This window comes from Rhineura floridana, chromosome 4 (assembly GCF_030035675.1).
Source record: "Rhineura floridana isolate rRhiFlo1 chromosome 4, rRhiFlo1.hap2, whole genome shotgun sequence".
Lineage (NCBI taxonomy): Eukaryota > Metazoa > Chordata > Lepidosauria > Squamata > Rhineuridae > Rhineura > Rhineura floridana.
This window is the reverse complement of record NC_084483.1, coordinates 102,740,052-102,756,422: the sequence shown is the minus strand read 5'-3', so window position 1 is coordinate 102,756,422 and position 16,371 is coordinate 102,740,052. Positions and strand designations below refer to the sequence as shown.

At 44.0% G+C, this 16,371-nt stretch overlaps 1 protein-coding gene across 4 annotated transcripts in view; it reads left to right on the top strand.

Annotated features, from left to right (window-relative positions):
* The window catches only part of MED23 (mediator complex subunit 23), a 67,522-nt gene extending 51,309 nt beyond the window's left edge, over positions 1–16,213 (top strand). For 3 of the 4 annotated variants that reach the window (XM_061623852.1, XM_061623851.1, XM_061623854.1), the window contains exons 24-30: positions 1,250–1,486; positions 2,008–2,173; positions 2,372–2,444; positions 3,916–4,130; positions 4,411–4,531; positions 12,335–12,466; positions 15,120–16,213. In XM_061623852.1, the coding sequence (XP_061479836.1) occupies positions 1,250–1,486; positions 2,008–2,173; positions 2,372–2,444; positions 3,916–4,130; positions 4,411–4,531; positions 12,335–12,466; positions 15,120–15,290 (1,115 nt within the window). In that variant the 3' untranslated portion in view covers positions 15,291–16,213. The remainder of the gene's footprint in view (positions 1–1,249; positions 1,487–2,007; positions 2,174–2,371; positions 2,445–3,915; positions 4,131–4,410; positions 4,532–12,334; positions 12,467–15,119) is intronic. The other variant, XM_061623853.1, reaches the window with a different exon arrangement.
* The last annotated feature ends 158 nt before the right edge of the window (positions 16,214–16,371 follow it).

Below are 16,371 nucleotides of genomic sequence, written 5' to 3'. Positions count from 1 at the left end.
TTGATAGGCGGGTGAGCAACCCATGTGTCAGTCATGTGACATCATAATGATGTCATGTAATATGTGGATTGCTTCCACTCACCTGTCAACGTTGGCCCAGAGGATGAGCAAAAAATGGTTCCCATCTCTGATAAAAGTATTTAAATACTCCTACTTGGAATCTTGCTCAAATAAATATTGAGCATCTTTTGAGGCTATTCTCTAACATTGCTGAAATTGAACGCATATTTATTTATTTATTTATTACATTTATATACCGCCCCATAGCCGAAGCTCTCTGGGCGGTTTACAGCAATTAAAAACATTAAAAACAAATTTTAAAACACAAAAAACAATTTAAAAACACATGTTAAAATGCCTGGGAGAAATGCCTCTTATAAAGTATTTAAAGAATTGTGCTGTAGGATGACTGTATGCCAGATTGTGGGCACTATTGCATGGTGTTTCCATTTCCAAACACCCAAATATTAACCTGAAAGCAATACCTGGGTTTGGAGAAATATTTGAGTTACAGGTGCCATGGCTGTGTTCTTTTTTTAAAAGAAAAAGTGGGGCAGGGGGAAAGCAAGACATGTTTTAGCCAGAGCTGATACTTAAAGCTGTATTAGGGTTATCACAGTAAGATTAGTGTTTTCTTAAAGAGAATAAGCACACAACACTGACTTCTGATAGGATTTTTATTCTGATTTATCACAAAGTTTAGAGTTAATATATTGAATTATGATGAGATCTTTAATCAAAGGCATTACTTTTCGTTCAAGCTTCTAGTCTCTGATTCTTGATGCTGCAAGCAGGGCTATGAGTATGTATTCAATGGGAGTGGAGAACAAGTGCATTCTGTAATGCTGGCTGAAGGATTCAGCTTCTTAGGTAGCTTCTGTTTTTATGAAAACTGCAAGCTTCTAGGTCTCATGGTTGCATAGATATACTTGAAAGTGTGTGGGCTGTACATGTTGAAATCTCTGAAGCCAGAGGGATTGCTGAATAAGATTCCCAATGGCTGGGAGTAGGCTTGAATGGTCTTGTCTCTACCACAGCAAGCAAACTAAATGATAGAAGATAGCAAAAATTGCAGACTAAATATTCCAAAAACTAGGAAAAAATGGTAAATAGGCATTATTTATATATGGCACAAGTTCAAGACTTCTTGGTACAGAATTTGGATTGCCTGGATGAAGATTTAGTTTTGTAGCACAGGCTATACACAAGCCTGGTTATGAATTTGTGAAAACATCTGTTCTCTTTGCAGATCGTCCAGTAACCTATCTGTACAACACTCTTCACTACTATGAGGGGCATCTCCGAGACCGGACAAACCTCAAACGAAAGCTCGTCCATGCTATCATTGGCTCCCTTAAAGATAATCGGCCACAAGGGTGGTGTTTAAGTGATACTTATATCAAATGTGGTATGAATGCACGAGAAGATAACTTGTGGATCCCAGATGATATTTATTATTGCAAATTGATTGCAAGACTGGTTGATAATATCCTTTTTTTTAAAAAAAAGTACATATGTGAAATAACAATACATTACATTCAGAATCTCATTACAATGAATAAGTATTTGGCTATGCTCTGATGTCATTTTCTAATGCTTCAGCCATGTATACATCTTTATCTTGATCATCAGTATTCAAATTACTACTGTAAAATAAGTAGAACATGCATGATTTTAACTCATGTAATATATATGTGTGGCTCACGGCCCAATTCTCTGGAGGTTCACTTGGAAGTAAATCTCACTGAGTTGAGCAAGACTTGTTTCTTAATAAGCATGTTAGGATGACAACCTAATGATGAAATCTAAAAGATCACAGGACCAATCATTTTCTTAACATATCACTTTTCAGTCCTTGAACTGGGAAAATGTGCTCAGAATTTATGATTTGTTGCATTATTTAGTGGAAAACACAATGTGTACACATCATATGTTAGGATGCTCACATTTTGTTATAGCGGCTGCTTCCTACTTTATATGATAGTTTGTTGCCTTAATCACTGTCACCGATGGCTGGCAAATCATCTAGTCCATTCCCAAACTGTGACTGGAGGTTCAATGAATTTCCTAACCCAGCTGCCCATGCACTCCATGTTACCTGTGTTGAACTAATGGCGTTGGCTGTGCCAGGAAAGGATGTGGGCAACGCCCTCCTGAATGTTGTGCTGAAGAGGTACTGGGAAAAAGAAACACTGTTATGAAGTTAGAAACTGTTAACATATTGCAAAACTTTAATCAAATAGAAAAATTCTCAGGAACCTTCACTACATTTAGTGGATTTCTATCTATAATGTTTTCATATCTTGAAAGTGCCTATGCCAAAATATTAAACAAAAAATGTCTCTCTATCCCCCACCCCCCACCCCTCTAGTCAGCCGTTGGTGCCCAGAGACAATATCACAGCATGGATGAATGCAATTGGACTGATTATCACTGCCTTACCTGTAAGTCATCGTGTATTTTGAATGCTGATTAAGTGAAGAGAAATGTCAACTCCTGTACAAGCAATATAATAGGGCAGTTAGGGTAGGGTTGTTAATTATCTTGTTGGTTATCATTCTTTTGATAGTAATTTTGTTCAGCGATATTTAGATGTGAGGAGTGGAGACCAATCTCTAGGAACACAGGAAACTGCCTTCTACCAAGTTCTTTGGTCCATCTAGCTCGGTATTGTCTATACTGACTGGCAGTGGCTCTCCAGGATTCCACACTGGGTACATTCCAAGACCTACCAGGAGATGCTGGGGATTGAACCTGGGACCTTCTGCATGCAAAGCAGATGTTCTAACCGCTAAGTTGGAACAAACTAACTTCCCCAAACTAGCCTTCTGCTTTCTGAGCCTTTGGCAGACACTCTTATGTGAATTTTAAAGCATAAAACTGCAATCCTATACATACTTACCTGAGAGCAAACCCTATTGAAGTCAGTAGTGCTTACTTCTGAGTAGGCATGTATGGGATTGCACTATTAGAGGTAGAATATCGTTATTTTGGAGGAAGACTAAGGACCGCAGTATACACTTGAATTAGCATCTCCCTGTGCCACTATTGTTAGTGAGAAACATGATTGCTGTCTTTAGACTGGGTTGAGTAACTGGATCTGGCTATTGGGGCCAGATTCATATCTCCCCCTTGGGCTAAATGTGACAGGGGCTTTCCAAGAGCCCTGCACTGTGCTTTGAAGTTTCGGATCTGCAGCGTTTCTGAAGCGCTGCCATCCTGTGATTCTTAGGACTTCAGAAACACTGCTCTGTGGGAAGTGTTTCTGAAGCACTGATAATCAGCTGATTGGTGGCACTTCAAAGCCCTTTTTGGCCCAATCATCTTTTAACCTGCTCTCACCTGACATCATATATGACACCAGTTGATTGACAGGTGGGTGTGGCTTGGCCAAAATGGCCTGGTGTACTTACTTGGGTCCACATGCCAGAATTCCCCCATCAGTTATAGACCAAGGATACATGCTGCAGACATCTGGCGTTAATTTTGGTTGCATGTTGCACATGTACAGGTGCACATCCAATTTCCATCAGCCCCAGCAAGCACATGGGATTGATGGGAGTTGTAGTATAAAATATCTGAGAGCACCAGGTTGGGGAGAGATGCTGTAGCATAACACTGTCAGGTTGTGTGGTTTCTTTTATCAGTAGCTAAGTTGCCGTTTAGATATGGATCTCCACACATAAGCTCAGTCCCTCCTCATTTTTTTTTTCATTCCTGCGTTACTAGAGCAGTGTGGGATAGAGCCAGAAGCGAGTGGAGACCATGTTGTTTCTATATATAAGAGTTGGGTCACAATGTCGTGATGATCTGAAGTCACTTCAGATGCTTGATGTGCTTGATGCTTCTCTTTATGTAGTTGTATATCCCAACGAAATCTAATCTTTGGGATGGGATATGGCTTTCTTTTGCTAGGAGCCCTACTGGATTGTTCTCCATGAAAGGATTGTGAGCGTTATCAACAGTCCCAGCTTGACTTCGGAGACTGAATGGGTTGGTTACCCATTCCAATTGTTTGACTTCACAGCTTGTCATCAGTCTTACTCTGAGATGTGCTGTAGCTACACATTGGCATTGGCACATGCTGTTTGGCACCATTCAAGCATTGGACAACTTTCCCTCATTCCAAAGTAGGTATAGTAGATGTACTTATAATTTGTGACTACTATGTTCAGCTAAGTAATATCTAATGTTTGTGTATAAAATACACGTATCATAGTCATAGGGCACAGATGATAGGTAAATATCCCGTTAAATATGTATTGGAATATTTGATTGCGTACATCCTAATGTTTTCAGTGTCATTGGACTCTTGCTAGAATTTGGCAAACTTCAGGGTATAAAATACTACTTATTTATTAGCTTTCTTTTATATTGGGCCTCACTTACTATAATTCTGATTTACCACAGGTTTCTCACTGAAGTACTGATACCAGTAGTGAAGACTGAATTCCAGCTACTCTATGTGTATCATCTTGTTGGTCCATTCTTACAGCGATTCCAGCAAGAGAGGACAAGATGCATGCTAGAGGTAACTTATTACAGTGGGATTACTACAGTGTTCATAATGGTTATCTATCAAACAAATAGGGCAGCCAGCTTTTGAACTTTGCTGAATATTTCTGTGCTGAAGAGATGTTCTGTGCAACCATTAACCTTGTTGTTAATTGGACAAATGAAGAGGTAGTTTATAATATCTTTCCCTCGTGTTCATTCCTCCATCCTCTTTGGACATTTGCAGTGAAATAAGTTGGTGTAAGGTTTAGTATTTTTCCCCAGGTGGCATGCCATCAGGAGGGTAATATCCCCACCTAGTGTCCAAACGCAGGAATGCACAGGAGTCAAGACTTCTGGTGCTCCTTCCGGTGAGATCCCCAGTCCATTCCTGCCTTGTCCTAGGTTGGATCTCTTACCTTAGCTTTGTATGAGTTTATCCTTGCATGGTTCTTGCATTGTTTTCCTTCTGAGCTTCTTCTTTCTCCGTCCTAGTTTCTTTTATCTCTGTTGTTGTTTTTTTAAAAAAATTCCTTTCAGCGCGGCCCTTTTGGAGGTTGGGGGTCTTCTCCCTCCTGGTTGTTTTTCCTCCTCACCCCTCTGTTGTCTGAAGGCTGCGGCTTTTCTTCCCCTCCACCGCTTCAGCGCAGCTTACCCCCCCCCCCCCCGGTGGCTTCCTCCATCTGCTGATCGCAGCCAGAGCCCTATCGCGGGTGGGGTCCAGAGGTTGCTGGATTCTACCACAACTGGTTGCTTATCCACCTGGGCAGCCTTTGTTTCACCCAGGCAATCCTCTTCCAGAGAGTGCAACTGCAGCAACTGTCCCATTTTTCTCCCCTCAGATCACGGTTGCGGTTGTGTCACCCCTCCCCAATGGCGGCTTGTGCTCGATTGCAACTGCTGTTCTTGGGTTTGTCAGCCACTATCGCTGCTAGTGCTGAGGGTCCTTCACCTTGGGGCTTGTAGCAGTGTCACTTTGGCTTCTTGGCTAGTCTTCCTCTCCCGATCGCCATTTTGCCCTTTTCCCCCCCACCATCTTATCTTTCAACCACCATTTTGTCCTAATTTTTCCTACCATTTCCCACCATTTTCTGCCATTGCTGATTCCTGTTTCTGACAGTTGTCAGTCCCTAGTTCAGTTCAAATTTTTCCCCAGTGTTTTTAGCTGTAATTATTATTATTAATAATAATAATTGGGGGGCTGCCATCTCCTTTACGGTCCTGTCTTTGGACTTGGCCTCTGTGCCCCTTTTCCTTCTGCCTCTCCTCTCTGACAAGGGGGGGGGGGAGAAAAAAATCCCTGCGTTTTCTGGTTCCTTGGCTGCTTTGAAGCACAACCACTCTCCCTTCCACTGAGGTGGTTAATATTACTTGGCTGCATTGGGCTGCAAGTAGAGGTCAGACCGTTCCCCTCTACTGTGTGCTGTCCTTTTTTGGCCTTGCCAATCCACCACACCCCTCTACCTGTGCGTGTGTTGATTAACTGGGCCTCTATCCAACTACGCCTGATACCGCTCCCCTCTACTGTGTGTGTGTATCTATGGGTGGGTCATCTCAGGCTGCCCCTCCGAACATTTCAGCTGAACAGCAGCACTCTGATATGCAGCAGCAGACACCTCTGCAGCCATCCACCTCATCAACCTCTTTGGCTGCAGAAAGTCCCCAAGACTTCCAAGCATTCAAAGTGCACTAAAAAGTCAGCCCTCTTGGCCAGACAGAAAGCTTCACGGAGGGCTCGCTAAGTCAGCACTCCTATTTCCTGAGAAGACTCCTCAGACTAGGATGCAGGAGCAGCCTCAAAAACAACACCGGCTAGAGGAACTATTTCAATCACCTGTGGATTCCTCTGATGAGGATTTTGAGGGGTTTCCAGACCAGTCATCTGAGAAGGCTCCTGCTCCTTTTCCCCGCCAGCCAGCTCCCAAGACTTAGCCCTCTACTCAGCTCAACAGGTTCCTGATCCACAGGCATCCCTGGACCCCCTGTTGCTTTATGCTCCCCTGCAGGGCCTCTTTCTGGACCAAACCTTCCTTTTCCATCTCAGGGAGGCTCTGCTGGGGTCTCTGTCAACTGATCCTCAGAGACCTTCTCCGGTGTCAGCACCCCAGCTTCATACAGTTTCTCCATCTGGGCAGAAGCAGTCATCATCTCCTAACCCCTTTGATGTTCCTCAGGGCAGGGCCCAGTATCCCACCAACACAGAGACTGAGCCACTGGACCCCTTCACCATCTCTGCAAAGGAGGATGCTGAGTGGAGCGGTGAGTTGGATGGGGAGGAGGACCTTTCACAACATCTTTTTCAGGCCTCCAACCACCATGTGCTATTCTGGAAGGCCCTTGCCACGTTGGGGTTGGATAGTCCATAACCTGAGCCATCACCTACCCCTGTCTAGGGTGTTAAAGGCCCCCAAGTCTACTGTTCTCTTCGTTCCAGTTCTGGACCCACTAGACAGACTGGCCTGGGAGGAATGGGGCTGTCCTCTGCAGACTTCTTGTGTGACAGCCTTTGCCAATAGATTCTACTCTTTAGCTCCTGCTTTTATGGACTTCCTGAAAGTTCCTGCTGTAGATGGACTCATTTCAAGTCTGGTTTCCAAATCTCTCCTCCCCAAAGAAGGGGATTCTCAATTCAAGGATGTCTCCGAGCGCAGACTGGATTTTGCACTCTGAAAGTCCCATGATGCCACTGCATATTCAATCCAGGCCTCCTGTGTTGCCTCTTTGATTACCAAGGCCTCCATGATGTGGTTCGATGAGCTTCTGGAGGACACTCAGCCTGATTCAGGTCGGTTCCAAAAGACAATAGTAAAACTACACAAGGCAGCTGCATTTGTGGCAGGTGCAATGCTTGATGCCACGTAGTTCGCAGCCATAGCCATGTCCACTAGGGTGGTGGCTCATCGGACACTTTGGCTACACCACTGGGATGCTGACAACACAGCGTGGATTAACCTTTCCACAGCTCCTTATTCTGGCTCCCTGCTCTTTGGGAATAAAGCCCTCAAGGCTGCCCTGGTTGATAAGAGCAAGCCAGAGTTGGCCACTACTAAGAGAAAGGACCATCGAGCTGCTCACAGGTCTTCATACCCTACCAGCAGTCCTTTCAGGCCTCGCGGTCTAGCGGTAGGGGGGGTAGGATTTTCGCTCTGCACAAAGCTATTGGAACAATCAGCACTTCCCCACATGTTCTCAATACTACTTCTCCGCACGCCAGAGGCATCCACCAGGGCCTGGTTGGGGAGGATGCCAACATCACCAGTATTGTCGCCATTCCAGTTGGGGGCAGGCTTCTCCACTTTGCCAGCACATGGAGACACATAACCATGGATGTGTGGATGAGAGACTCCGTATTTCACTGGTATGCCATAGAATTTTGGGAACTTCCTGCTCACAGATTTCTTCCCTCACCCCTGTTCAAACTTCCAGAAAGGCGCTTCGTGATGGCAGAAGCTATACGTCATCTGCTCTCCATATGGGCAATAGAGCCAGTGAATCCTGAAGACTACTACTCAGGCATTTATTCCATTTTGTTTGCTTGGCCAAACAAGATCACTCAGGGAGGGCAATTTTAGACCTCAAATTCCTCAATACCTTCCTAAGATGCTGGCCTTTCAAGATGGAGTCCCTTGCATCCATTGTAGAGGCCCTTCATGAAGGGGATTTCCTTGCCTCTATTGGCTTGAAGGAGGCTTATCTTCATGTCCCCATCTTACCTGCCCACCAGCGCTTTCTGCGATTTGCTTACAGTCAGCACCATTTTCAGTTCCAGGCCTTACCATTCAGGCTTTTCTCGGCCCCAAGAGTGTTTACAAAACTGGTTGTGACCCTGGTAGCACACCTCAGGCTCCAGGGCATACACGTATATCCCTACCTGGATGACCTGCTGGTAAGGGCGCCTACCAGGGATCAGGCTCGGGATCAGGCTGCATCCTAACAGCTTTAAAACACTATGGCTACCTTATCAATCTGGACAAGAGCCACCTGCATGCGGCACAACATATTCAGCACCTGGGGCCATCTTGGACACAGTTCATGTAATGGTCTTTCTGTCTCCAGAGAGGATAGCCAGTACCATCCAGACCACTCATCACCGTCAGTCTCAGAGAGTGGTGGATGTCAAGCTTCTTGCCAAGGCACTGGGGCTGTTCATTTCTGCCATTCACATTGTTCCCTGGGCCCAGCATGACACCCGACCTCTCCAGTGGGCCCTCCTACCGTTCCAACTCAATTCAGTTCAATTAATTTATTTCGGTCCAAGACCAGCACAACCGTTCCAACTGGACATTGCCAATTCCAGACACAGAATTCTACCACCTTCTCCGCTCCTGCAGGCATCCTTCTGTTGGTGGATGCTGACTGCCAACCTGGTGAAGGGCACTCCTTTCTGGGAACCTGAGAGGATGCTAATTACAACAGATGCCAATCTTTTGGGATGGGGTGCCCACTGCAACTCCCTCTTCATTCAGGGGACTTGAACCACCTGCTGGAGCAGCTAGCCCTCCTGCACGTTTATCAGAAGTTTCCCCTGACAGATGTCCTCGTCTGGACCGACAATGCTAGTGTAAAGGCACATCTGAAACATCAAGGGTGCACACAATCAAAGGTGCTGCAAGCCGACTCGACCCACATCTTCACTGGGCCATGCATCACCTACTCTCCCTGAAGGCCAAGCACCTCAGCGGCGAACTAAACATTGCTGCAGACTGGCTCAACAGGCAGCAGCTCTGGTTTTGGGAGTGGAAACTCCATCCTGAGGTGTTCCTTCAGCTGCATCGCTGGTTTGGACCCTTTGCAGTGGACCTCTTTGCTTTGCCTCAGAATGCACAGCTCCCGTACTTTTTTGCAAGATACCATCATGCGGAGTCAGAGGCTGTTGATGCCCTGTCCACGCTGTGGCTGAAAGGGATCCTCTGTGCCTTCACTCCAGTCCCCTTGCTGGGGTGGACCATCTGGAAACTTTGTCAAGAACACGCCCAAGTGGTTCTGCTAGCACCTTTCTGGCCATTCAGACCATGATTCTCAGAGCTGATAGCCCTCTCAGTACAAGATCCGTGGCATCTTCCTCTGCAACAGAACATTCTCTCCCAGGGACCAATTTTCCGTCCGAACCCCAAGTGGTTGAGCTTGATGGCCTGGACATTCAGCACCGTCACTTGACAATCTCAGGGTTGTCTAAGGATGTCATTGCAACCATACTGGCTTCCTGATGTCCCTCCACCATTTGAATTTACCAAGGCACGTGGTCGGCCTTTGCCAAGTGGTGCTCCAAGTGGCAGGTTGGTCCATCTACATCTACAGTCCTTCACCTGCTAGACTTCCTCATAAGGGAATTTCCATGGGGTTGCAGCCAAACACCTTACGCAGACAGCCTCAGCCATCTTATTCATCTTGTTGGCGCGGCCTGGTCAGGCCCCTCTCGGTTCTCATCCCCTGGTCAAGCACTTTCTGAAGGGAGCATCTCTTCTCTCACCACCAGTAGTTCATCGCCTCCCATGTTGGAATCTTCAAAACGTCCTGCAGGCTCTGCAACAACTCCGTTTGAGCCCCTGAGATCGGTCCCATTGCATCTGCTTTCCTTCAAAGTGCTTTTTCTGGTGGCACTCACTTTGGCCTGCAGAGTTTCTGATCTGGGAGCCCTATCCACGGCTTGTCAGCTGTGTGTCTTTCACAAAGACTCCATAGTGCTATGCACAGACCCAGCTTTTCATCCTAAAATGTCTTCCGTTTTCCATTATAGTCAGAATATGGTGTTACCTTCCTTCTGCCCTCGTCCAAAGCACCCCCTCAAAAAAGTCTGGCACTGTCTGGATGTTCGTTGAGCCCTTGAGGTTTATCTAACCAGGACCAGGGACATTCACCTGATGGAATCACTATTCATCTCCTTTCATCCGAGGACATTGGGCAGGAAGGTCTCCAGTTGGACATTCTCATGTTGGCTATGGGCCTGCATCTTCCTGGCCTATGAGTCTCTGAATGTTCAGGTACCCCAAAACATCACAGCCCATTCCACTAGGTCAGCAGCCACTATTGCTGCCTTCGCAACCAATGCTCCTATTTTGTATATCTGTAGAGCTGCTGTTTGGGTGACTCCAAGTTTGTTTATTAGACACTACAAAGTAGGTCGTTATGCCTCTGCAGATGCCTCTTTTGGTAGGCGTATTGGTATTATGGCAGTTATTGTCTTTGTAGGCAGCCAAGCCCACCCTGCTGGGACTGCTTTGGTACATCCCTCCTGATGGCACATCCATCCTGATGGCATACTACCTGGGGGAAATGTACCGTTGGTCTCAACTGAAAGGTGTTTTTCCCAAGTATCATGCCATCAGGACCCTCCCTTATTGGAGGGGGGCCTGCCTATTCTCCTTGAAGACATGTGAGTTACATATGGTTATCCAATTTAACTAGTTTGATATTGGTTTTTCTCACTGAGGCTAAGGCTATTTTCTAATGTTATTGTTTAATTGGAAGTCAAGTGGAGTTTTTGTTGGTGCTGCTTCTTCTGACTAACCTGTTTTCTGAGTTGTTCTTCTGGGTTGATTATGGATCCTGAATGCGAGTCATCTGGAATGAACTGGGGATCTCACCAGAAGGAGCACTAGAAGTCTTGACTCCTGTGCACTCCTGCCTTTGGACACTAGGTGGCGATGTTACCCTCCTGACGGCATGATACCTGGGAAAATCACCTTTCAGGTGAGAGCAACAATCCATTCCCCACTGTGAACACATGGGGCCATGCATCACATAGCTATATAATCTCATGATATCTTATGAAATCTTTTGGGGATTTTCTTTTTTCTTTCCTATCACTTATTGCTGCTCTTCTAAATTCTTTGAGAGAAAGACAGCCGAGTTCTCCCAAAGTGTCCACAGTCACAGCTTTACATAGTACAGGTACTTTGAATGAAGTCACTGCAGAAAGCAAATTACAGTATTCACCAGCTTGCCTTTTCAAGCACAACAAAGTAGTTTTAAAATAAACTCTCCAGGACACTTTCAGTGTCCTAAGATTAATTATGCTTATGTTGTAAGTAGCTTGACAAAGCTGACTTCACGCTCTGTCTTTGAAGACTGGAAGGAACATCTGTGTCTTTTTAGCTCCGCTTGCTATAGTGAGCCAGGCAGAGCGAGGGATATGAAAAGTGCATAATTAGCTTATTTTCTGTTATTTTTCCTACCCTTTTTGAATAATAAGAACTAAACATTCTCCTACTAGAAGTGTGTGTTACTGCCACAGTGCCACCAAATTCCATTAGCCAGCTCTGAAACCCCCATAGGGCTATGGATTTATGAATTCATCCTGTACATAAGATGCCCCAAATGGATAAGGTCTCTAATAAGGAATTTGGGTCCAGTGATTATTGATCTCCTTGGTGGATGAGAAATGTCCTTGTGGTTCTTTGGCAAAAGACCAGTATATCAGGCAAATTCATATACCGAAAACGATATACAGTGTCAATTGTGAACCCCATTATCTCCCATCTTCAACGTTCAATCCAATTGCAGACTGCCTTAAGTTGCAAGATCTACTTAGAAACATTTCACAAGATCTACTTAGATAATATAGGTCACTGCATAAGAATATATATATATATATATATATATATGTACACACACACACGCACATACATACATACTTACATATACATACACACACAAACATATGTATGTTATATAGATTGTATTTTACAATAAGCAGTTCTTGCCCTTTAGCTTTTCATCTCCTTCATTTCTCCCCACTCCCTTTGAGATATAAATGTTGGAAACAAAAATAATTCAGTTTAAATTGAAGTAGCGAATACAATATACGTTTTGAGTACAGTTCTTGTTTGTGTGACAATAGATTGGAGTAGCTTTTTATGAAATGCTTCTGGAGGTGGACCAGTGCAACACACATCTCAACTACATGGATCCCATATGTGATTTTCTCTATCACGTGAAGTACATGTTTACTGGGGACAGTGTGAAAGACCAAGTAAGTGACAATAAATCTCACTTGACAGAAGTAGCGTGCAGAATAATTTGAGTTTTATTTGATTTTCCATTTTAAATTGTGAAACAAGAAATTGTGAAAATGGGATACAAACTGTATAAAACCAATGAAGAGTCTTGTGGCATCTGAAAGACTAACAAATTTATTATGGCATAAACTTTCAGAGACTACAGTCCACCTTATCAGATGCATGCATTGTTACTCTGAGTTGCAGGGGGAAGCATAATTATAAACAGCTAGGTCAGAAGGAAATGAAATACAGAACAGTAGAGATTTACAAAAAGATATTAACTATAAACACAGACATTCTGATATTAGTGAAGTAATCAAAATATGTAGTGTGATAAAAATCCATTGTCCTGATTCAGTCCCCAAGTGTTCTTCTGTAAGCATTCTGAAGCTAAATAAAGATGCTTAAATTCTCAATTTTCTTTTTGGGTTTCAACCAGCAGGCCAAATTTGGCAGGTGGGCATGGTCACCCACCTATCAATTACCTGATGTCATAATGATGTCAGGTGATGGGCTGCTTTGGGGACTTGCAGAGAGCCCTGTGTGAAGCTTTCAAGTGCTGCTGATCACCTGATTGTGGGTGGTTCCAAGTTCTGAGCAGGGCTCGGGTTTTTGCAGGCCCCTTAAAGGATCCTCCGTGGCGCATAGTGGTAAGCGGCGGTAACGCAGCCGAAGCTCTGCTCACGGCCGGAGTTCGATTCCAACGGAAGGAGGAAGTCAAATCTCCAGTAAAAGAGATCCATCCATCCATCCGTGGTCGGTAAAATGAGTACCTGGCATATGCTGGGGGGTAAAGAAAGGCCGGGGATGGAACTGGCAATCCCACCCCATATAAACGGTCTGCCTAGTAAACGTCGCAAGACGTCACCCTAAGAGTCGGAAACGACTCGCACTACAAGTGTGGGGATACCTTTACCTTTTACCTTAAAGGATCATTTAGTTGCAGAGTCCCTCATTATTATTATTAGAATTTATTACCCACCCTTCACCCAAAGGTCCCAGGGTGGGTTACATCAATTTTAACAAACATAATTAAAAACAGTTGAAAACAACCTAAACATCTGGTGGGCCTCCCACGCAGAAGAACAACTTCTCATTCAGTGCAATACGAAAGGGACTCTGGTGGGAAAACACGCGAGGCATTGAACACATGGGTGTCCCTCTTCACTTGTTACTCCCCCCCCCAACACGGATGTTAACTGCGCAAGTCAGCAGTAAGCAGATGCAATGGCATGTCTGAATGACCCTGCTGCAAGGATTTTTTTTTTTTTTTAAAAACGGTAGCTGTGGGTCCACTTGCTGAGAAACGGGAAAAGGCACGTTCTCGGGGTTTGCAGCAATTCACAATTATAGGTACCAAGGCTGGGGGAAAGTATCCAGGGACATTCGTGGCTATAGTGCGCATGTGTCGAGCCCAACGCTGCGTTTCTTCCTCATGCAGAACGCTGTAATGCAGCTGATCCCATAGAGCTCAAAGTCAGCACCGCTCAGCTGATCAGTGCTGAGTTCAAGCACCTCTTTCTGCTGGGATCAGCTGCACTACCAGGTTCCCGATGAGGAACTCAGAACCACAGCTGATCCCAGCTGGCTTGCTGTCATCACCAATCAGCTGTGACATCAAGTGTGGGGCAGGTGGGTGTGGTTGGGGAAAATGGCCTCCCAGACCATTAGGCCTGTGGGCCAGAGGTTCCCCACCCTTGCTTTAAAAAGCTCACGCTGACTTTGCTTCTGTGGCACAGCCTAATACATCATATAATTTAATGATTTGAACCATTAGGTTTTGAATTTGAAGTGATACTTTTGGGTTTGTGTTTTTAATATAATTATGTGGTTTTCTTTGCAGTGTTTTATCAAGGAAGTCTAGGAATTGAGCATTTAATCTAGGATTAACACTAATTACTGGTCAACCCAGTCCACTGCCCAGGGTCAACTGTCACCACTTTCTGGCCACAGCTACACATTCAGTTAAGGCAAAGAGTCATAAATGGGCATGTAAGCTGCTTCAGAGTGGAGCCAGAAAACTAGGGAATTCAGGTGGGATTGTGCTGGATGGTATTAGTTCAGCTGCGCTCTAATTTAATCATTTAATTTAAAAAAGGGGGGTGGAGTTAGAAATGTGAGACTGTACCCTTGACCAAGGGCACCAGCTCCACTGCCCTCTACCGTATTTTCTCACCAGTTCCTATCTTCCACACATGCCTTCTGTTCATAGCTCATTGGAGCTAAAAGCCCCAGGTTTGGATAAACACAACTGGCAAAGAGTTCAAACATTTATATCAAGGGGCCCTGGAGATGTCCCAGAGTGCAGAAAAGATCCCTAAATTTTTGTCATTGGGTCTGCTTAATTCAGATCTGTAAGACAGCCATATGTTACTCTTTTTGGAGGTGGGTAGCTATTTTTGAGTCTTTGGTTTTCTCTATTTAGTTTATGTACAGAAAAACAAGATTAAATGTTTCCGCAAAAACTGGCAAGAAAATTACAGTGCTGGGTATTTTTTATTCTTACATATTTTAGCCATCCCTGAGCTTCATGGAAGATCTGGATAAAAACTGAACTAATAATAATATTTGTGTAATCTCTTTATTGATTTGTAATCTTTATTTTCTCTTGGCTTTTCATTCAAGGTTGAAAAAATTATTTGCAACTTGAGGCCTGCTTTGAAACTTCGTTTGCGTTTCATACATATCAGCAAAATGGAGTCTGCAACTGTTCCTCAGCAGCCTATGAGCAACGTGTCTCCAGCACCTCAGCCTAATCAGGTCCCGGTGAGCGTTGCTTTGCCAGTGTCACAATAGAGTGAGGCACTAAACTGGTGTGTCTGCCAAGGACATCTCATGTTAACCAAGTCAAAACCCCACACAGCATGAATTTCATTTGAAGAGAGCTGTGTGCTAGACAGTTTCCATTACAGTCATTCTTCCAATGTATCCCTGAACCTACATACACCTTTTCTTAATCAAAGGAACTCTTAAGTACAGTCAGCAATGTGGATGCACAAATATTCAGCTGTTTTAAACAACAACACTGCCCATTGTTGCCCTTGTGTTCCTTATTCATGTTTCATTTTTCTTGTCAGTGATGACTCTTCTGTTTTTGATACCATAGATATGTTTGTGTTGGAAATATTTAATATGTTGTGCTTTTCCCCCGCTGTTGGTTTTGGAATATGACAGTGGTCTGTCAAATGTAAAGGTGGTGATCCTCCTGTTATTCAAGTTAAACTTAAGACACTTAAATCCCAGTGTAACTAGTGGCTAGTTGGAATTCTATGAAAACTAGAGTATTGGTGCTAAAGGCAGATGCAAACAACTTCTGACCATGGAGCCAGAATTTGCTGATGCTGCTTGGTACCTTATTTCACCAGCAATCCTGCCAGAGTCAGGAATACAATATGGTGATGAAAGTACTGTCTGTCCAAATCATGGATGAACAGCTTCTTTTATTCACTTTACAATCTGTATTTATGTGATTTTTTTTTAGTTGGCCACCTGTGTTGAATTTGTGTAATAACTGCATTTTATTTTGGACTTGTATTATACTACTTTTTTTTAAGGTTTTATTTTTGTTTGCTGGGAGCATGTTTTTTGTGGGAGAAGGACTGATTTAAAAAAAAACATATGTTTTGACAGCTACTAAAAATGTTAAGATTTGTAAAATATTGCTCATATTTGATAGCCATGAAAAAAGTGTTTAATAAAAATAGTTTTTATAACAACGGAGCTCTTTCACTTAAAATGGTTTGTTAGCAATATTCATTTTATGTCTTAGCTTTGCCAGTGCAAAGACTAAGTGATCCTTAGTCTTTAACTGGGATAAAAAAGGAATAAAGAAGGTTTTTCCAGAGGTTCACAACCCCCATGGACCATAATGTGTGTT